The 22,296-nt window shown below is 42.1% G+C and overlaps 2 protein-coding genes and 1 pseudogene across 2 annotated transcripts; 1 reads left to right on the forward strand and 2 right to left on the reverse strand.

Moving 5' to 3' along the window:
- The first annotated feature begins 12,634 nt into the window (after positions 1-12,634).
- Positions 12,635-13,429, forward strand: LOC136447679 (calcium-activated chloride channel regulator 2-like). The gene is made up of 2 exons (XM_066446755.1): positions 12,635-12,860; positions 12,996-13,429. Exons 1-2 carry the CDS (start codon positions 12,746-12,748, stop codon positions 13,427-13,429), a joined length of 549 nt encoding a protein of 182 aa, XP_066302852.1. The 5' UTR covers positions 12,635-12,745.
- Positions 13,430-15,300: 1,871 nt separating this feature from the next.
- On the reverse strand, positions 15,301-19,419 carry LOC136447777 (TPR repeat-containing protein DDB_G0287407-like). Its single transcript, XM_066446862.1, has 7 exons — positions 19,213-19,419; positions 18,687-18,797; positions 18,010-18,111; positions 17,424-17,624; positions 16,779-17,000; positions 16,110-16,283; positions 15,301-15,465 (listed from the first exon to the last, which is right to left on the reverse strand). The coding sequence occupies exons 1-7, from the start codon at positions 19,336-19,338 to the stop codon at positions 15,301-15,303; spliced, it is 1,101 nt and encodes a 366-aa protein (XP_066302959.1). The 5' UTR covers positions 19,339-19,419.
- A 1,207-nt stretch (positions 19,420-20,626) lies between these two features.
- LOC136447842 (zonadhesin-like) overlaps positions 20,627-22,296 on the reverse strand; it is an 11,331-nt pseudogene continuing 9,661 nt past the window's right edge.

The raw sequence follows: 22,296 nt of genomic DNA on the forward strand, positions 1-22,296 counted from the left end.
ACCAGTTTAATATCTCCAAGAAATGTTGCAAGACGTCCAAGAACATTTATGAAATGCATTTCAATTCCTCTTTTAAGAAAGACCGGTGTATTCTTACATGTAAAATGTGAAAAACAAAACCACGTTCTTCGTCCTTGTGTTCGGGGTTCTTCGCATGTTGAATATGTACACGATTGAATCTTGTACACACAGATGAGTTAAACGTCTTTTTCCATGCAATATGTCTATGTGATCGCACAACAATGTATTTCTCTGGTGTATCTATAGTTCGTCATACTACACAAAAGACGTTTGTCCTTGGGACCGCCATCTCCATATATCCCAATCGTATTGTACATTTACTTATGCATTTTCTTATTCTTCTGTTAACTATTTGCTGCTTTTGTTATTCTTTTCCTCTGTCACCTTTCTCTATGTATCATGTATAATTTTGATGTCTAATAGCCTACAAAGAACGGGCGCACAAAGCGCAAGACACGTTAATAAAGAACAATTCATTCATTCATTCATATAGAATATAGATAAATTTGAACACTTTAAATGCACCATACAAAACAGATTGTCTCCGCCTTTATGTCCAAGCATTGTTTCTTCCACCGTATAATGCAGTACCAGGTTGATATATCGAATACATGCTGCACGACATCCAAGAACATGTCTGAAGTCTTCTAAAGCCCCTGTCACACGTATGCGTATAGACAAGTCCGCATGAGTTGCGTATTAACATGTTTTGGGTTCAGGTTAATTTTGCAGCTGTATAAGTGATTTCTTAGGGCCCTGTCATACTTGTGCGTATATATTTAAGTGCGCATGAGTTCCGCAGTAACATTTCTTGGTTTAATTAATTTTGCGGGGAGGAAGTTGTTTTCTACTTTGACCCATCGTTGTGTAGTCTGGTTATCAAAGCAAAGAAATTACTTCTTCGGCTACAAACTTAACCTAAACCAAAAACATGTTGATATGCAACCCAAGCGGGCTTATATATACGCACAAGTGTGACAGGGGCTTTAGGCTCGACCGCTAGGCCGCACAACGGTGGGTCAAAGTAGAAAACAACTTTTTCCCCACAAACCTTACTGAAACCAAAAAAAGATGTTAATGCACAAATCATGCGCACTTGAATATACGCACAAGTGTGACAGGGCTCTATCAGATGAATTCTTACCTGTAAAGAGTAACAGTCTGTCAGTCCCCCTCATGTTCGGGATTCCTCGCATGTTGAATATGTACACGATCCAATCTTGTACACATAAATGAGTTAGAAGTCTTTCTGCAGGCAGTATTCATGTGTGATCAAACAACAATGTATTTCTCTGACGTATCTATAGTTAAGGCCCCCTCTCATTGGGCTGCGGTACTGTGGCGGTAGCGTGCGGTAGCTTGGAGATGGCTACCGCCGCAGTGCCGTGCACAGACCTCGGCGTACCGTCCTAGTGACGTCTCAGTGCCGTACCAGTGCCGGTGTCCACACCGCCGGCGTGCCGGTTGAAATGGCCTTTTTTTCAAATTTTGAAAAAAAACGCAAGTGGCAAAGTGCCGCGCGCTCGCCGGGAGCTTGCCGGGAGCTCACCGCGCGCGCTATTGTTTAAAAAGTGATATGTCAGTTTCAAGGTTATACGTATATTCTATAACATGTTACCTTTGTTGCACCTAGTGTTATAAGTGAAAATCCTTTTATCATTTGAAATCAGTTTTTGATGCATTTTTTAATTGATTTTTCATTGTATTTTGATCCATTAACAGCTAGCACTGCGATTTCTGATTAATTGAAATCACTACCATCAAAATGCAATCGGTTCATTTCCCTAGCTATTGATCTGTTTAAGAGTTTGGTTCAACCTATTTTACTACATTGTAGTGAGGTTGATGATTATATCTGTAGAACGTCTGATATTTTCATTGGGATATTGTTTTATCCCACTTGAAATTAGATCATTGTACATTTATTCCAGTACGGAGGTTGATAGACTAGTCGCTCAGGAAAGGAATCAGACCACTCGTCTACATGCACTCGCCCCGCTCTTGTGCCATTCAAGAAACAGTACAGTGATAAACTGAACTTGATATACTAGTCAGACACTGTATCGCAAATTCTGCTCAATGTTTCGCCGTAAGAGGTGAATTGGAGGAATTCCTATTGATCGTTGATAGTCAAACACAGTTGATTAGGTACTCTCGCCAAGATTAAATAATTTACCTACTGGCAGGATTATTTAAAAAACATACGACACTTCATCGTTCGAAGAAGAAAATGACTGTCAATACCAACCGTTTTGGATATACATTTAAAGAAAGTGTGAAACTTACGTTTCTCCCTGGCTGGAGGGAACCACTTAGAAATATGAGTAAACTCCACACATTTTATAAAATCAAAAATTACTTTAGCAGGGAAGACTTTATCACATCAATTCATTAAGGCCCCCTCTCATTGGGCTTCGGTACTGTGGCGGTAGCGTGCGGTAGCTTGGAAATGGCTACCGCCGCAGTGCCGTGCACAGACCTCGGCGTACCGTCCTAGTGACGTCTCAGTGCCGTACCAGTGCCGGTCCACACCGCCGGCGTGCCGGTTGAAATGGCGATTTTTTTCAAATTTTGAAAAAAAACGCAAGTGGCAAAGTGCCGCGCGCTCGCCGGGAGCTTGCCGGGAGCTCACCGCGCGCGCTATTGTATAAAAAGTGATATGTCAGTTTCAAGGTTATACGTATATTCTATAGCATGTTACCTTTGTTGCACCAAGTGTCATAAGTGAAAATCCTTTTATCATTTGAAATCAGTTTTTGATGCATTTTTTTATTGATTTTGCCTTGTATTTTGAGCCATTAACAGCTAGCACTGCGATTTCTGATTAATTGTAATCACTACCATCAAAATGCAATCGGTTCATTTCCCTAGCTATTGATCTGTTTAACCTATTTTACTACATTGTAGTGAGGTTGATGATTGTAGCTGTAGAACTTCTGATATTCACATTGGGATATTGTTTTATCACACTTAAAATTAGATCATTGTACATTTATTCCAGTACGGAAGTTGGTAGACTAGTCGCTCATGAAAGGAATCAGACCACTCGTCTACATGCACTCGCCCCGCCATTCAAGAAATACAGTACAGTGATAAACTGAACTTGATATACCAGACAGACACTATCGCAAATTCTACTCAATGTTTAGCCGTAAGGGGTGAATTGGAGGAATTTCTATTGATCGTTGATAGTCAAAGACAGTTGATTACATACTGTCGCCAAGATTAGATAATTTACCTACTAACAGGATTATTTAAAAAACATACGACACTTCATCATTCGAAGAAGAAAATGACTGTCAATACCAACCGTTTTGGATATACATTTAAAGAAAGTGTGAAACTCACGTTTCTCCCTGGCTGGAGGGAACCACTTAGAAATATCAGTAAACTCCACACATTTTATAAAATCAAAAATCACTTTAGCAGGGAAGACTTTATCACATCAATTCATAATAAACCATTTCTAAGAAGTAACTATACACTGAGAATCAGCGCACGATGTCTAGAAGTTGAAAAGGATCGTCACCACAACGTTAACACACCAGGCACTCACAGATTGTGTCCCACATGTAACGAAAATATTGAAGATAAATTTCAATTAATTTGTGATGGCCATGGCCTGTCCCACTTATGGCAAAGAGAGAGATGCGCTGCAAAGTATTACTACTAAGACTAACTTCACCATATCTGGTACACAGAACTATGTATTGTTGTCATGTCCAACTCTTATACCACCTACATAGGTCAATTTCATCCTAAAAGCGAGGGGGAAAATAATCCATACATGGCTTTATTGTAATTCATACACTGCTACCGATAATGTTTTGTACTTATAATTGTAGGATAGGTTAGCCTTGCAGTATTGTTGATTTAGTGCCATATATTGTACCATATACGATTGTCGAACAATAAAGTTCATTCAATAACTTGCTCATCTAGGCTTCAAACGCAAATGCGCCGCACGTCAGTGAGAGTGCAAATGAGAATTGGTGAAAGAAACGCGACGGTGCCGTAAAAATCTGCCGTGGCAGTGCCGCCACAGTGCCGGAGCCCAATGAGAGGGGGCCTTAATAAACCGTTTGTAAGAAGTAACTACACTGAGAATCAGCGCACGTTGTCTAGAAGTTGAAAAGGATCGACACCACAACACACCAGGCACTCACAGATTGTGTCCCACATGTAACGAAAATATTGAAGATAAATTGCAATTTGTGATGGCCATGGCCTGTCCCACTTATGGCAAAGAGAGAGATGCGCTGCAAAGTATTACTACTAAGATCTACTAAGACTAACTTCACCATATCTGGTACATTGTTGTCATGTCCAACTCTTATACCACCTACATAGGTCAATTTCATTATACTTAATCCTAAAAGCGAGGGAAAAAATAATCCATACATGGCTTTATTGTAATTAATACACTGTTATCGATAATATTTTGTACTTATAATTGTAGGATAGGTTAGCCTTGCAGTATTGTTGATTTAGTGCCATATATTGTACCATATACGATTGTCGAACAATAAAGTTCATTCAATAACTTGCTCATCTAGGCTTCAAACGCAAATGCGCCGCACGTCAGTGAGAGTGCAAATGAGAATTGGTGAAAGAAACGCGACGGTGCCGTAAAAATCTGCCGTGGCAGTGCCGCCGCAGTGCAGGAGCCCAATGAGAGGGGGCCTTTAGTCACTACACAAAAGGCTTTCGTGAAATTTTACTGAAAGCGTTACACAATCATTTGACCAAGGACTGCTAAAAACACGCTTGTAGTATCACACGTCTTAGTACACAAGGGGGACTTCAACTGCTAAAAGCACACATACAGTATAAGAAGAGATCACTACTTTTCTAGTGCAGGACTATGGAATTCCCTCCCATTACCTGTAAGAGCGGCAGAATCTATCACTCCTATCAGGACTTTCTCTCTACTCTCCAAGCAGAGCTAGGGTTTCGGCTGTTTTTTAACGTGTTTTTAGGCGTTTTTGTCATGCCTTCTACTTTGTCATCGTTTTTGTTGTGTCGGTTGGGTTTGCGACACAACAAAAACGATGACAAAGTAGAAGGCATGACAAAAACGCCTAAAAACGCGTTAAAAAACAGCCGAAACCCTAGCTCTGCTTGGAGAGTATTTCTCTCAGCCTTTGTAGATGTATAGAAATATATTTTTGTCTCTTTTATCATGTATTATCATCAGGCAGTGCCAGGTCAATATCTCCCAACTGAGCTGACTTTCTTTAATGTATTTCGGGTATGTCACCCATAGAAACAGCCGTACAAACGTGAAAACACAAGTTAACTATACATACAACAATTCATACCGATTATAAACAAATAATTTCTGTACTGACAATCTGACCACAGAAGACCCTGTATTATACTGTTATTGGTGTTGTATAGTCTGTTGATGATGGAAAAGCATAATTTTCTGCGTCTGGCATCGAATGTGTCAGTGGTGAGGTGTACAAATATTGAGCTTGCACTACAGCCTCTTGGGAACGGGAAAATACTTTTTGGGAACGAATTATCATATTATGTTGCAAGATGTTGAAGAACATTTATAAAGCGTCAGCCTACCAGATGCATTCTCACCTGTACACAACAACAGCTTGTCCATCGTCGCCGTGTCGTGGAGTCTTCTCAAGGTTGAATAAGTACACGATCCAATCTTGTACACACACGAACGGGTTAAAAGTCTATTTGAAATGTACGCTGAATGTTAACCGATCCCGTCCAATGTACTAGGGTAGATTTCTAGGTGGAAAAGACGCTCAATTTTCGCCGAAGTTGGAACTTGGTATCCTATTGGGGATCCACAAAGTCAGTCGGAGGTCGCTCACAACAATGTGACGGTGAATTTTCCAAAATCGCTCCCGCAACATTTTATTTTCTCAAATAGTGGACTAATGCGCTGCCCATACAAAATCAATGAAGTGTAGAAGGAATCAGCATCATCAATCAAATTGTTGTGAGGGATGTAGTCAAACGGATTCTTTTTCCAAGATAAGAAATTCGTCCAGGTATAACACACAGTTTCAGCAGGCGGTATGGTACGTTAGTAGATTGGAACTATATATCGTTTGCCCTAATACATTTTCAACGATTTTCAAGTACAAAATATTTCATGATAAGTCATGAGACGGGACCATGGCGCCTACTGCAAAATGAAAAATGTTCGCAGTGGTTTTATGTTCGCGGTTTTTGCGGTGAACTTTTTACTACAAAACATTTTGATCTGTCTTCTGTCCGCCTACCTGCCTGCTTGTTTCAACCGCGAACTTACAGCCTCCGCGAACACTCCATTATCTGTCTTCCGCGAAATTAAATCCCTGCGAATACGTTCGCTTTTACAGTAATCCCATGTTTCTTTCTGAACTGCCATTCCCTGTTTCCATTATGGCACACCACTTATGGATTTTCTTCAATAAACTCAATGCGTCATTGAGTTTATTGAAGAAAATCCATAAGTGGTGTGCCATAATTTCATCTTTTGACTGGACGTAGTAACGTATTAGGCACACAGTGTCAGGCAATATTTCTGTGCGACTAAACAACAATGTATTTATCCTAGTGCCTATTGTCCTGGAGACCTACGCCCATTTTTACTGCTAGCATTAGTGGTTTTCCTCCTTTGACTGGGCGTAGTAACCAAGGAGACTCTATGGTAGCGTATCAGGCCATCTTTCTGTGCGACTAAACAACAATGTATCCAACCTAGTGTATATCATAAGGGAAGAGTGGACGTGTGTTTAATGTGGCCTTTAGTGGTTATATGGGATAATTTTAGTGTAGGAAAATGTTGGGGAAAATTTTCGGATTGTATCTATTTTTCGGTTATCGTGTGTGGACAAGCTAAAATGTGCTGGACATGTGGCCCAAAATGTATCAGTCCCTATGTTTATACAAGGTTGTTGAATACATGAAGATGTTTACATTGCCGGCTGGAATAATTTATTTTGGCACTTGGAAACGGCGAGCCCCCTCAAGGCCACAGCACGTGCACGTCATACACAATGTGAAAGGGAGGGCAACACACACACACACACACACACACACACACTAAGCGTACTAACATCTACTGTTACAATACTAGCATAAATCAACCTGACATACAAACGTACAAAATATATCATATATCAAAATGAGCATAACCCAAATTTTATACATAAAGCAATCTCCCAATTATTCACAACCTCTGCTGATACTCATACACACAACACCCATCTTAGTACACAAGGGGAACTTCAACTGCTATAAGCACACTTACAGTTTCATTATTTTTCTGGTGCAGACTTGTGGAATTTTGCTTATTGGCATATCTAACCAAACGCTCAAACCGGCCTTATACTGTCAACGGCCTTCGCCGGAATTCTACTTCTTCTCAAAGCGTTAGAAGAGTAATGACTCTAGTACTGTAAAAACATAGGTCTCCTCCCTCAAACATGTCCAACAAGAGTCTTAGGACCCAAAATCTCCATGAAACTTTTTTTGTATTAAACCAGTTCCCCCCATTCTATATCGCTCAATGGTATGACCCCCGGCCACCTGCAGCTGTCAGGGGCTCAGGTTCCACAGTGACCCACTTTCGCTATCAACAGCTGTTAGAAGTGCCACAATGGCCAACACTGCAGATATAGATTTTCCCATTACTTAGGCAAATTAAGTCCAATTTGCATAATTTGCACTTCATTGTATACATCCCTCTCTAAGCTACCTGCCAAGTAAATAACATGAAAATCTGTCGCTCCTTTCTTCAGTTATTCTCCTTTGAAAATATTTACAAACACGCCATTGCAGTTCCAGTGACACATACCAGGGGGCCCAAAATCGACCTTGACCTTTCTCCTCCCAGCACCTACCCACATACCAAATATCATTTCAATCCATCCACACGTTCTTCAGTTATGCTGATTTTAAGCTTCCGGTGACACATACATACAAACACGGTGACACAAACTTACACACACGCGCACACACACACAAACACAATAACTTCGCATGATTTGAACTTTAGTGTGTACATCTCCATCCAACCTACCAACGTACCAAATAACATGAAAATCTGTTGTTCCTCTCTTCAGTTAAACCCCTTTAGAACATTTTTACAAATAGGCCATTGCAGTTCCAGGGACACAAACCAGGGGGCCCAAAATCGACCTTGACCATTCTCCTCCCAGCGCATACCCACATACCAAATATCACTACAATCCATCTACACGTTCTACAGTTATGCTGACTTTAAGCATACGACGACACCCATGCAAACGATTTACCTCCTTACTTATGCAAATTCGGTCTCATCTGCATAGTTTGCACTTAAGTGTGTACAACTTGGTCTAACCTACCTGTGTACCAAAGAACATGACGATCTGTCCATCCACTCTTCAGTTCTTCTACATTTAAGATTTTATCAAATACGCCATTGCAGTTCCAGTCACACATGCTAGGAGGCCCAAAATCGACCTTGACCTTCCTCCACCTAACACCCACCCACATACCAAAAATCATTTCAATCCATGTACAGGTTTTACAGTTATGGTGACTTTAAGCGACCGGTGACACAAACATACACACAAACACCAAACGCAAGCAAAACAGTACTCCATGAAAAAGCCTTTTTTCATGGAGATAATAAGGTCTTAAGTCCGTTGATTGTAAGAACTACCATTTTCAGCTGCTATTTATCTAGCCTCTACTAGGAGAGGCGGCTGGAAATAGTAGAAACTGGACAAATAGACAGAAAAACGTGAAAGAGGAGTTAGTCTGCTATAGGGGTACAGTTTGCCGTGGATGGCATATTGGACCGTCTCTCCGTAGCCAACTCCCTTGGCATACTATTCCCTCTATTAGGTCAATTTCTACTATTTTTTCAGTCTTGCCGCGGGGCCTGGTAGAGGTAACTATTTATCTTCTCTTTCCTGGAAAGTATCCTTCGCCTCGGCTGACCCCTCCTCTTGCAGCCGATGTCGCAGTCGATGTGGCTATGGCAAGTAATTTGGCGATGAAAAATGACTTGGCTGATGTAGTTTGACAGGTAGCATATCATCACCACAACCTTTGACCCGTAAAACCTTCGTGTTTCTCGGTCACCTATTTCTGTATCTATATGACCGCCATGAGGCGTAACACACCAGCTTTTACAAGGTTTTGAAGAAGATGAGGATAAAGTAATTCTTAAATCCTTTTTTAATTGAAATATTGTTATTCTTTTAAGTCATGTTTTGCGCAGTTAGATTAGTTAGTATGCTGTCGCATCATAAACGACCTTTGACCGAATTTATTGATTCCGAGGCAGTCGAGTTTTTCGGCTGAAAATGGTCAAAGTCGCATTATCCCTCCTGCTGTTGGTGCCGAACAGCAGGAAAATACTGTAAATTCAGAAATGTTCGTGATGGCTTCATGTTCGCGGCGACTGTTTCACCGCGAACTTAAAGCCACAGCAAGCATTTTTGTCCAATTTGTAGCAGTATGTGACTGTAGCGCTACCGCGAACTTAAAACCACACACCTACCGCAAACACTCCATTTTCGCCTTCGCGAAATAAAAACCACGCGAACTTAAATGCATTTACAGTAGCTCATGCTTTGGTCCCATTTCCAATTTTTGTGAAAAATAAAAGCATATCAAGAAAACAAACAATACATGGTTAGGGGTAATATCTTTTTAATGTGCTGTGGCCCTAGGGAGGCTCGCTGTTGCAGAAGGGCGCATATGAATGCTGTACACACCAGGCCATCCAGGCATTTTCTACTTATCGTGTTCACACACACACATACACACCACACACACACACACACACCACACACACACACACACACACACACACATACACACACACACACACACACACACACACACACACACACACACACACACACACACCACACACACACACACACACACACACACACACACACACACGCACACATACAGACAGACACACACACAGACAGACACACACACACACACACAAACAAACACAAAGGTGAAGGTAAACGTTTTCCATGAAAACCACAAAGGACCACGATAAACACGCATAACACACTCCACCTTGATAATTTGCACTTGGATGAATACATTGTTGTTTAATCGCATAGAAATATTGCCTGGTACCTGAGCACGTTCACTCAAAGGAAGGGAACCGCTAATGGTAGCAGTAAAATTGGATTCAGGACGAACGCCTTCATGTGTAGTATGACGCACAATACATAAGTCAGAGAAAGACATTGTTGTTTGATGATACAGAAATATTGCCTGGTACGCTAGTACTATGTCCAATCAAAGGATGAAAACAACTAGCCTCCTGTGCAGGCTTCCTATAACGGCGGCATATACATTGGGAGGGGGGAGTTGTGTAGTGGAGGGGCGCGCCGTTATCTAAAGGCGCGCCCCTCGGCTACACAACTCCCTCGGCTACACAACTCCCCCCCCCCCCTCCCAATGTATATGCCGCCGTTATGGTAGCAGAACACAGTTTTCGGCCTATGGGGGTTTCCATAGTTAAGGGCCCCAAAGTGACCCACATCGACGTGGATAAAATCATAGTAGGGTCCCCTACAAAATCACGAAAAACGAATATGTTGAAGTCGAGGGTACGATCTACAAAATAAGTGAAAACCAAAGAAAAGTTATGGTTTTTTAACAATTTGACGGCCACTTTGATATGGGGTCATGCGGGGTCATGCGGAAGTGAAGCCGACTCACCTCGGCAGGCAGCTGCAAAGGTCACGCGCATTTATACGCCGAATGGGAAAACTTCACAATCTCATTCCTACCATCTGAAAGCCCACTTATTATACTGCCATACAGTAAAGTTCGTGCCTCGCTGGCATTCACGTCAACGTTTTTACGAAATCACTTATTCGGCTGTAAACTTAAAGGAGTCCTAAGATCCAGAGGGGGGAGTTATTTTCCAATAGATGATAATTTTAGGAAGTAAAAATGGGTAAATAAATACCACTAGTACCGTGCGCGTTAAAATGCATTCAGTATTCTACCGAATTCCCCATGTGACCCTCTATTTTCTGATTAATTAAATTAAACAACCTCAGCCTATGGCCTAATATACAGTGTGCCTGACAAGGCCTGACAAAAGTTAGATTTTGAAAAGAATGTCATGGGGGTTGAAAAAAACTCGTCTTGCTATGTGTTCTTTTATATCTTATTTACAATTGGCCTTCTCATTGTGCTTAACCACCCACATTTATGCCAAAAATATCCACGATTGATGATGTATGTTTACGCATAGGGAATACATGGGTAGGGTCTGCACGGGTTTAATGAGTATCATATTGTTTTAAAAAAACACACCATGTGAAATTAACCACAAGCAGAATTCTCTAAAAAGTCGGTCGATTATGTATTAATTGATACATAGTCTAGTGGACAATAACACCGCCTTCTGGACTTTAGGACTCCTTTAAACTAAACCCAAAACATGTTAATACGCGACTCATCTGGACTTGTCTATACGCATACGTGTCAATCAATCATTCGCAGGCATCAGTGTCTGATGCATGGCGGCTACAGACGTGCATAGAGCTCGCCAGGCTGGTCTGCTCTCGGCATAGACCCTCCAGTCAGCAATTTGTCTTTGCGCGCATACGTGTGGCAGGGGCTTAAGAATTCATCTGATAGACAAACTTCAGAGATGTTCTTGGACGTCACGCAGCATGTATTGAAGATAATAAGCTGATACTGCGTGATACGGTGGAAGAGACAAAATCTAGACATAAAGGTGCAGAACATCTGCTTGAATGAATGAAAAAGGTTGAAAACTTATATAAGTGAATATATGATATCAAGGCCAACAGAGTACACAGTGATTGGACAGGGATATCACATCATATGTGCAGATAAACAGAAATCTATTAGTATTGAGCTGATACACCAAATATAAATTGAGCAACTGGGGATTGATCAACGTAAAGTTAAGATACCAACATGCTCGTGATGAAGGTCTCTTGTCGGCAGATAGGTCAGGAGCCTGGAAAAAATGATTGATTAGTCACGATGTTTCACTAAATCTACATGTGTTAAACTCTAAGCAGGTAACACAAACGTCTACTTTTCCAAGATGATAGAATACATTTGTCATGAAAAACGATATAATGAGACCAGCAATGTAGTCTTCCTATAGCTATTGATGGGCCAAACCCACCAGCTTTGTGTTACATTGACGCTATGGCTTAAATGTTAGTAATACTGTTATGGTCACTTTTATTTTCAGGCGCTGACATAATAAAGAATGATGGTGTCTACTCCCGATACTTCTTCAACGTCTCTGCGAATGGTCGTTACGGCGTCTCAGTCAAGGTCGACAACACCCAGGGGAATGCCGCATATATCATCAACCGTGCACATAGCAGTGGTGCACAACCGTTAGACCCAGGTAAGGAATATGGTTTATTTAGAATCAAACAATGACCACGGATGGCAATTGGTCAGTGTGCAACGCTTTACAAGGGACATTGCAATAATGATTTTAGAGAAGCACAAGATGATATAGGTGTTGACAACGTGACGTATTACTAAGATAAACAAAGAATAATATCGAACAATTTTGCCTTACAATATACTTAATTATATAGTTTGGTTATTCATTTATAGACGACGGGGGCAACGTTCAGCAGGAACCGTTGGAACAGTTCCAGCGGATGACGACAGGAGGCGTCTTTGAAGTACAAGGGGTCCCCATCGGTGTAGTGGTGTTTCTGCACGAGACATGCTGCCACCGTCGCGAGTGAACGACCTTGCGGTGGTGGAGGTTTCCTACGCTGAGGCGACCGTTACGCTGAGGTGGACAGCGCTTGGTGACGACTTCGATCAGGGAGGTCCAGGTGTGTTTGAAACAGGCCGATTTCTTTCAAGAAAATTTAGCAACTGTTCAGTACCTACTCCCGACCACCAAAGAATAAACGATGGTACTTTGATTGATGGAATGTAGAGCTATGTATTTATCATCCTCTTTTCAGCACACTATGTTGAGATCCGGTACGGTCGCGACTTTGACCAACTCGCTGACGACTTTCACGGCTCGGCTTCAGTCAACCACTCTCAAGTGCTGCGGGGAAGCCTGACGTCACCATCGGAACCCGGCAGCGTGCAGACCATCGTCATCCTCGTCCCAGACCGAGGCGACAACGTCACGTTCGTCTTCGCCTTGCGCATGTGTGACGAAGCGGACAACTGCGGGGACCCCTCCAACATTGTGACGGCAAATCTCGAGTACATCCCCTTGCCCGTAAACGATATCGATACGGTCACCTTGATTGTTATTGTTGTTTGCATCGCGCTTCTTGTTGTGGTCGTCATCTTAGTTTTCTGCAGAGGCAATAGAACAGAGACGGCAAGATCTACCCAGCCACCGTCAGCTAATGACAATCCTTCATTCGTTCCGACGGTGTAGGTACTACGCGAATGAGATCAGTGACCCCCTACAAGAGTATTGTGGTTGGTCCGTATACGTTCGCAGCTATAACTCACAATCCCTTTGCTACAATCGTATGTAGTTTGGTATGTCGTCTGCTATCATGCGTGGGGTGATGCACCTGTTTTTTTTTTAACACTGTAGTAGTTTTTATATGTAATTTAATGTAACAAATCGACACCCCCATCTTGAAGGTTTGAAACAGTTTCCACAGTTGTAAAGCAGACGTCGTTCAGCTGGCGCGCTTATCTCATCTCTGTTGTGTTTCCGATTTCAGTCCGGAAAAAAGTTAAGGGTCGGTAGGTAAGGATTCTCTTTTTTTCGGTTTCGGCCTAAGTGATCCAACAAATACATTTGAGTGATGTAAGACTGAAATGCATCAATCACAAGCATATTGATAGACTGAACAAAGAAGTACAATGTTAAGCACACATTCTTTCATAAACTATTGCAAGTGTGTGAAATACATGTGCAGGAAGTCTGTTTTGAATTTCAACACTAAGATCTAGATATAACATCGACAATTTCATGTCCCTTCCCGTGACTGAGGCCGGCCCAAAAAGGCAGGTTTTTTTGCTAAGGTCGGTCGGGTAGCCGGAAACACATAGCCGGGGCGCTTTATAATTATCTGATATCTAACGTTATCTCGCGCTTACGACCGTCGGGCGATACGACCAGCGGTCGGGCCGGTACCTCGGGTGATACGGAATACACCATGTTGTATTTCATAGAAGAACTTTATTGCGCGACTATTGTAGCAGGTACAAAGTATGGCAGCAACAGTAAACATAGAACAAGACATAAGTATGGAATAAAACTATTCACTACAGCAAAATGACTATCTTAGGTTTTACATGATTCAAGTTGGGCTAATTTTGACTATCATTATTTTTTCTAATAACAAAACAATCTTTTATATATTTGCCTATTTTGCTCACTGTATGAGCTGTTGCATTTAAATATATAGTCAAATCTATCTGTGGGATTAAGTGTTTTATATCTACTTTACTTTCCTCCGCTTAGCTTATACAATAAACATCTGGACACAACACCACAAAATTATATGAAAAGGACATACGGTCATACCCGCAACTAACGGTTCTGCCCAATATTTTCTACAATCATCGATCTATGAATACCTTGGTTATAGATATACTACTGCAACAATATCACTGTGTCGTTGGATTGTAACATAATCATTGCTTCATTCTAGAAAACTGTAGTTAAGTTTTACCGCTACTCCAAAAGTTTTACACCAGAGTTTTGTACATATCTAATAAAAAATGACTTGGTTATGGACATGCTACTATTACAATATTACTGTGCCGATGGATTGTAACAGAGCGATTCGCTTCATTCTAGAAATTTGTTCAAAGTTTTGCCGCTATTCACTTGATGCTTGAAAATTGTATGACGATTTACCGCTACTCCAAAATTTTTGCGCAAGAGTTATGCACATGTCTAATAAATACGACTTGGTTACAGACATGCTACTATTACAATATTACGGTGCCGATAGATTGTAACATAGCAATTTACTCGATGCTAGAAACTTTTTCGAATTTTTACCACTACACCAAAAGTTTTACACAATAGTTTTACGCATAAAAAAAGTATTGGTGATAGACATGCTACTACTATAATATTACTTTGCCCATGGATTATAACATAGCCATTTACTTAATGCTAGAAAATTGTGTAAAGTTTTACCGCTACTCCATAAGTTCTGCCCAAGAGTTTTGCACATGACTAATAAAACAAAACTGCTGCTACTGTCACAGAATCAATGTGATTTTGGGTTGTAGCATAGTCATTACTTCATTCTAGAAAACTGTAGTGAAGTTTTATCGCTACACCAAAAGTCTTGCACAAGTGTTTTCCAAAGAGTCAGAGCTACACTGGACACATAGATGGGCCCTGCTGCTCGTCACGGCCTTCTTCCCGCTCGTCTGGCAGGAGATACACCAGTCTTTTCCCTCCGTGTCTGGTGGGTCATGGAGGGCACAGAAATACACCTGTCGCGAGAGAACGAAAAATGTTGTAAGAATCCAGTTATCAGAGTACAGATACAGATTCATCACTCGATCCTTAATCCTTGAGAAAGCCACACACAGGCAAAACATGTCGGTGTGGGCTCGAATAAAGTTCTAAACGGGAACTATACGCGGCTACCAGCGTCATTTCTGAAGATGTGGCGTGAGTGTGTACGGTTGGCTTGAGGTTGTCCCTACTATTTACCTCCAGAGTACAGATACAGACAATGTCACAATTGGAAAAGGGGCCCCGCCGCGCAGTTTACGGGCTGTTTTTGGCACGTTCGGGCGTGACCCCTACGCGACCCTGTGGGACACCCTGCGACTGCCGGGCTAATTTTGGGCACGGCCGGGCCCCTCGATTATTCAATTCGGAGTTGAAATCAACCCGGGACCCGGTAACAAATAGACGCCGTATAGTATTAAGCTAATCGTGAGAACACCGAGAGGTATCAGCCAGAGGCATACCAAAATCTGTGTGTTTAGTCATTTGTTCAATCTTTCTGACGACGTAGATTTCATAATGAAGGCAACTTTTTTTGCCAAACTTTTTTGTCGCACGCTCGCATCAGTTCCCAGATGATGTCATGCGTATAATCGAATCAACATGGCCTACACAGATTTACCTGTTGGTTGAGGGCTTTGGTAGTCGTTTTAAGACCACAGATGACGCAAACATCCTTGTTGAGTTCCTTGGACGGAATGAAGACCTTGTTTCTAGTCGCACACATTTTGCACAAGACGATGGCGGTCCTAAGATCCAGCTCCTCGGAGGGAATCTTGTTTGAACATCTCAGTCCCTGGATGTGCAACACAAGAAATGATCTACTGTAAAGTCTGCATTTAAGTTCCAGGGGATTTAATTTCTCGGAAGAGAGAAAATGGCATGTCCGCGGTGGTTTTAAATTCGCGATTGAAACAAAGGGATAGGCGGGTAGAAGACAGAGCAAGCACGTCGTGGTGTGGAGGCTAGGTCATCGCGAAAACCGCGAACATAAAACCACCGCGAAAATCTGTGCATTCACAGTGTACAAGATAACATGATACACTGTGATTTTCAGTTTTCCAGAAAACGTTTTATATCTAATATATATATATATATATATATATATATATATATACGAGCAAACAAATAATCACGTACTTTATGCTGAATATGACAATGCTTGCCACAGTTGACTAATGATATTCCAACCACCATCCGTGTATCATAACCAATACACTGCAGTCCATTTTTGAGATCAAGAAATTCTACCAAAGCTGTGCAGTTGTTATCATGACCTCTGACTGCTTACATTCATGTACTTCTGTCTGTCTGCTGCAGTCATGTATAACGATCTCGGATCCTTCTGTAGAAACTCCACCAGTTTGCCGCTCATCCCAGTCTTCTGCAGCTGGTACGGTAGCTTCCTAGCCACCAACTGCTGGACAGCACATTGACCCTGGTAGTAGGCTGCGAGGACGTTGTGGTAACTTTGTCGAACTGCTGGGGTCCTGATTAGGCTATTCTGTACAACCTGTATAAAGACAAATACATGTAATTCATTCATTTATTTAGATTTACCACGTTTTGTGGAAGGATTGACATAACAGGTGACTATCACCTTTTCAAGATGTCAACCCGGACCAGACTGTAAGGTTTGATCCACTCACACCGGGATGGACCCCTACTCTTTTCGATAAGTGTGGTGGGTTCTTTCATGTGCTCGAGGTGTGGCTCGCTCATACACGGGACCCCCATTCAACTTCCAATCGAGGCACATCCCTAGTCGAAGCCAGGTACTCATTTGCACTTGATTCAAGTGAGGAAATTCGTGTTTATGGCCTTTCCCAAAGGCACAACTTCGAGACCTGTCAGATTCTAGAACAACCCTAGCCACGAGGCCAACGCACTACCATAAATGATAGTAGATGACGGTTTGAAAATATTTGCATTGAACCTTGCTGACGGAGTGGTGGAAGAACCCCAGGACTGGGAGGTTCTGGTACCCGGCTGTGTTCCTCAGGAAACGTCTCAGACTCCTCATCACCTGGCCCCAGGTCAGCGCAGGTAAGGGCGTGGCTGTCTCGGGGTCGCCTAGCAACACCTGTAACTCTGGCTCCTGTAGACCTAGCTGTGAACACTCTATCAGGCACAGCATCTGGGAATAGATGAAAAGTCAATGAAGGTTTGGATGCCGTGGATAGTGCGGATTGGTTAAATTGACGTTTAAGGGCTTTCACACTAGCGTTCCGATACATTCCGACATCCCCTATGCCTGTCTTGAAGTGTATATAGCTTCCTATAACTGCACAGACTTCCAGATCTTACAGATTTCAAAAAGAATTATCAGAAATGTATGCCGGTTTGTCACACCATCTTCTGGTACAGGATGAAAGGTCATATATCATACAAAAAATTAGTATATGGAATACGTATTTTGCCCTTTCAGGCGACCAATGGTGTTGGTAAAATAATGATAGGTCTGTTCTGGGAACAAGATCTCTAAACGAATCATCCATTCTTCAGCCTGAGATGTGCTTTACCTTTTCCACACACCCGGTGTCGTCTTCCTTCACGACTCGGGTGATACAGATGTGCATCAGCCCCTCCATGGAGGCAGGAAGGCACTTGATCTTTTCCGTAAGCTGGAGAAACATCACAAATATATATAGGAATGTTAAAACAAAGTGCATTTGTATTGAACTTATGATAGGTAAGTACAGTTTGAAAACATTAGCATTAGCATGGAGCATACGAACGCTTATAGGGATGTCACTGTGGCTCAACTGATCGTAGCAGAAAATTTCTTAAGAACATCTAATCGGCCTTTGTCCCTGATAATGCACTTCTAGACATTGAACTAAGTTGATGGAATTTGATTATGTTAGGAGATAGCGGTGAACATTGGGTTTGGAGGCTTGCAGGCTGTATACGGGAAGGAAACAGTTGTCATCGAAAAAGCGCCATAGTTTGGCAGTCCTTGGAAAGACGCTGTTGCCAGTTGCCGTAGTTCTAAGGGCTTTGAGACTGGTAATTGAACAGCGTAACGGTGTGGGCCAGAGGAAACCTAGCTTTACGCTGAAAGGCTCCCAATGGGGGAACCAGCAGTGTTGGATCATCGGCGCAATGCCCATGAAAGTACCATAACATTTGCTTGAGTAACTATTTTGGCGTACCATAACATTTAGCCTTTAGTGCTTAACTGATGTACGTGTCTTACCCTGCTGAAGTCTCCGAACACCCGGAGTTCCTCACACGCCATGGCCAGCCAGACGGGATTGCCGGCACCTGCTGATGACGTCAGGAGATCCAGCTGCTCATCGTCTAGGATCTGAAAATGAAAAAAGGAGAGCAAGACCTATATCTAACACCCAAAAATCTTAACCATAGCTTGGATAGACCACGAGATATCAAAACCGGACGTTCTGCTGCAGTAGCAAGAAAAGCTGCCAGGGGGGGCCAAAATCTAATCATTTCTTCAAGTGACCTTAACCCTTACCATCTTTTAAGACCATCCATCTATAGCTTCTTGAGTTCAGTATGCTGCTAATCCACAAACATACATTAATACATCCAGACGCTACCGAAAGCCTATAGTTGGCATGTAAAAAAGGTAAATTATGTGGACCATTGCATCTCTAAAGGTTTGTTTACATCCAGCGAGCATTAGAATCCCCTATTTGCAAGTAGTTGCTTGGTCACTCCTTATGCTACCGATAGCAAATTTCAAATGATAAAGTATAGACCTTGTTATATTCCTTGAAATATGCGGTGGCAATATTGCGTCTTGCCTGCTGATCAAGGTCGAGCAGCTTCATTTCGCATGGAGGTGGTTGTCGTTCTTTCAATTTTCGCAAGGTGGCAGGGTCCATACTGGTGCTGACGATACATCTTACGTTGCTTGGCAACGCTGGCGGGAGCCATTCGAGGTGACATGGCGTCTTGCTGTCGGATATCTGCGGCAATAGAGTCGTCAAAAAATATCATAGATACTCTTCGAAAAATCTTAAGATAACAGGTTGTTAATCTCCAAGCAGATCTACACGGGGCGTGAAAATCGTACATGCTATAGCCATAGAAGGTCCGGTCAGCCAGATAAGCTCTAGCCAGCCCCGTAGGTGATCGATTGCCAATATCTTATGTTCTACCAACCTGATGAAATTATTTTCGGCACTTGCCTGGTTAATCGCGTCGATCAAAATGACGAGTCTGTTTTCGTTCAGAGGGCATTTGTTCAGATAATTGGACGGTTTTCTCTTCAACGTGACGCGTTTGACGTCACCAAACTCTCCTGCGATATCACCTATTGAATGATGAAAAGAGCGTATGTACAGTTTCATCGGTTTGCCAGTTGTTTCTGAATAGACATGCGTGTTAGACATGCATTTTCGTACAGCATTTTACCCTATAAGACAAGGAGCAGGATTTTGTGAGACCAACAGACTTTAAAGAAGGCGGTTTTGTAGGAGAATGATAGTTTCCACCCTAAATACAAGCAGTATGGATAAAACATTCCGGATTCAAGCAAACTCCAGTTTTTTGCAACCTTTCTAGAACCTTTCTAACACCTTTGGCCTAACGTTCTGTTATGATATCAGTGTCCCTGAAGTACCTAACATTCAAATGCCAATTGCGTATCCGCAGACACACACCACTACAAACAAACAAAAAACACAAACTGATTACAATACCTCCGCTTTCACGGAGCTAAAAATGGGGTAGTAGGATAACATGGTGATGGGATTGCGTACAACTTTAAGTTAGTATGATACTACTCTCACATTGGTCGATTTCCATATGTCCACGCAGGCGCAGAAGGATGTTGTTGACATCGAGCGACTCCGGGCAGCAGCCAACAAAATGGTAGAGAAAATTCTTCGTTTTCTGTCAACAGAACATCAACATATAGTTTGAATAGTCAGAGACAGGCTAAAACGAAACAATCAATGTATAACAACGCAGAAATGTGACGTTATAAGGGTTGATCATGTAAGGAATTAAACACTAGTTACACTGTCATTTTGTACTAGATCCAATCAATTGTTCCCACTAGAAATAAGTTGCTAGTAAAGGTTCACAGAAAGGTTCACCTTTTTGTTTGACTGAAACGAAGGGGGAAAAGTCGGGGGGAAATTGTAAGTGGATAGGTTTCGATACCGGCTAACCTTTAATAACTGCCCACTCGCAAAGCACCCAAAGAAGAGAACTGACTTTCCTTATTTCCATCGCACATCGCGCCATGAACAGCGACTTCCCTGTGCCAGACTCTCCAAGTACCACCATCAGGGTCCGGTCACGTGACACGGGCTCGGGCTCAAGACTCGAGCCAAACCACACGGGTGGCCCTTCAGCACCAGGGACATCACTGGAAACGTCCGGCAGGTCATTCACCTTACAGACTTCCTTATAAGGCTCGCTGGTCCAATGAGACAAGGCAAACTTCACGACCCTCTGCATCTCCGCATCTCGCCCTGTCAGGAAACGACCTTTCTCCTCCATAAAGGTCGTGTGAGGCAAGGCAGCTGTAGAAATAACGCAAACAGACGTGAATAAAGTGGGCTTGAATTAAGTTCTAAACGGGAACTATGCGGCTACAGTGTCTTTTCTGAAGATACGGCGTGAGTGTGTACGGTTGGCTTGAGGTTGCCCACTACTATTTGCCTAGCAAACACATGATGTTACATGCAAAAAATACACCAACAGTCCAACACAATTAACGAGTTCTTTTTTACCTAAGTGAAAACAGAGGTCTTGTTTTTGGTGTATTTGTGGTCTGTCTTTTGTGTGTGGTTATTTTGCAGCATCATTGGCAGCAATAAATTAAGAAGCTACGAATGGAATGGAATGATATTTGGTAGGTGGGTAGGTTTGGGGGATACGAGGGTAAAAGTGGATTTGGGGCCTCCTGGTGGCTTGCCTTGGTACTGCAGCAGAACGTAACCTTGTCCTGGACATGCTACACATCTATGGCGACAGATAGCATTTGACGTCAGGGAGAAGTTGTGTAGCTTTGAACATCATAGCAGCTTGTTCTAGTGTTGGTTATGAAATTGTCAACTTAGAATTATATACACAAACGAGACCTCGATGTTTCTTCTTTTTTTAATCTTATCCCTTGCAAAATTTCTGTAAATCGTGGTACCTTGGTCACGAATTGACAGATTCCCTCTAGACTCGGGATATCTTCTGTCAATCACTGTCTTTAGAAACTTCACCGCTTGTTTGCAAAATTTTCCTAGTCCAGACAATTGAGCCTGTAAAAAAGAAAGAAAGATCTTCAGTTTAAGAGTTCTTCTTTGCTTTAGAAATGCCCCCTAGCGGTTTTTGGTACACTTAGCAACCTATAAAGACACACCGACGTATCCATTGGAAATGGTTGATACTTGATGGATGTCTCACCTCTGCTTCTGTAACACTGTCGACTTTGCACCTGTAACTGTGGACCTGGTTAGGAAACTTCGTTCTCAAGTAAGACTTGAGCTCCTGAAAGTTATAGAATAAAGAGAGCAGTTGCATGAGAAAAAATGTTATTTTTGTAGATATCATATAACTTTATATTTACACCATGCATGACAAACTGCGTCAGATGTTGCGATGCTTTTTCTTTTAAAAACGAAATTCAAAACACTTTTTAATATTTCAATATCAAAACCTGCAATATCTAATCTGTCTAACGTACTAAAGGCCTAACTAGCACACAAAGCTAGAAGTTCGTAGCTACCTTTTGTTGCTGAGTATTGAGTTCCGCTGTATCCACAAAGTTGCGGAGTTGGTCCTGAGGCACGTCCTTCAGGAATCCAAGATCCCTGAGGAAGAACGCAGCGTTGGGA

Source organism: Branchiostoma lanceolatum, chromosome 1 (assembly GCF_035083965.1).
Source record: "Branchiostoma lanceolatum isolate klBraLanc5 chromosome 1, klBraLanc5.hap2, whole genome shotgun sequence".
In the NCBI taxonomy this organism is placed as follows: Eukaryota; Metazoa; Chordata; class Leptocardii; order Amphioxiformes; family Branchiostomatidae; genus Branchiostoma; species Branchiostoma lanceolatum.

Bases quoted from the DNA above. Each gene is read 5' to 3' on its own strand.
- LOC136447679 (XM_066446755.1), top strand. From the start codon at position 12,746: ATGCTGCCACCGTCGCGAGTGAACGACCTTGCGGTGGTGGAGGTTTCC. The intron at 12,861-12,995 runs GTGTGTTTGAAA...TCCTCTTTTCAG, and splicing joins CTTCGATCAGGGAGGTCCAG to CACACTATGTTGAGATCCGG.
- LOC136447777 (XM_066446862.1), bottom strand. From the start codon at position 19,338: ATGGACCCTGCCACCTTGCGAAAATTGAAAGAACGACAACCACCTCCA. The intron at 18,112-18,686 runs GTAAGACACGTA...ATGTTTCTCCAG, and splicing joins TGTTCGGAGACTTCAGCAGG to CTTACGGAAAAGATCAAGTG. The intron at 15,466-16,109 runs GTAAATCTGTGT...CTCTCGCGACAG, and splicing joins CCAAAGCCCTCAACCAACAG to GTGTATTTCTGTGCCCTCCA.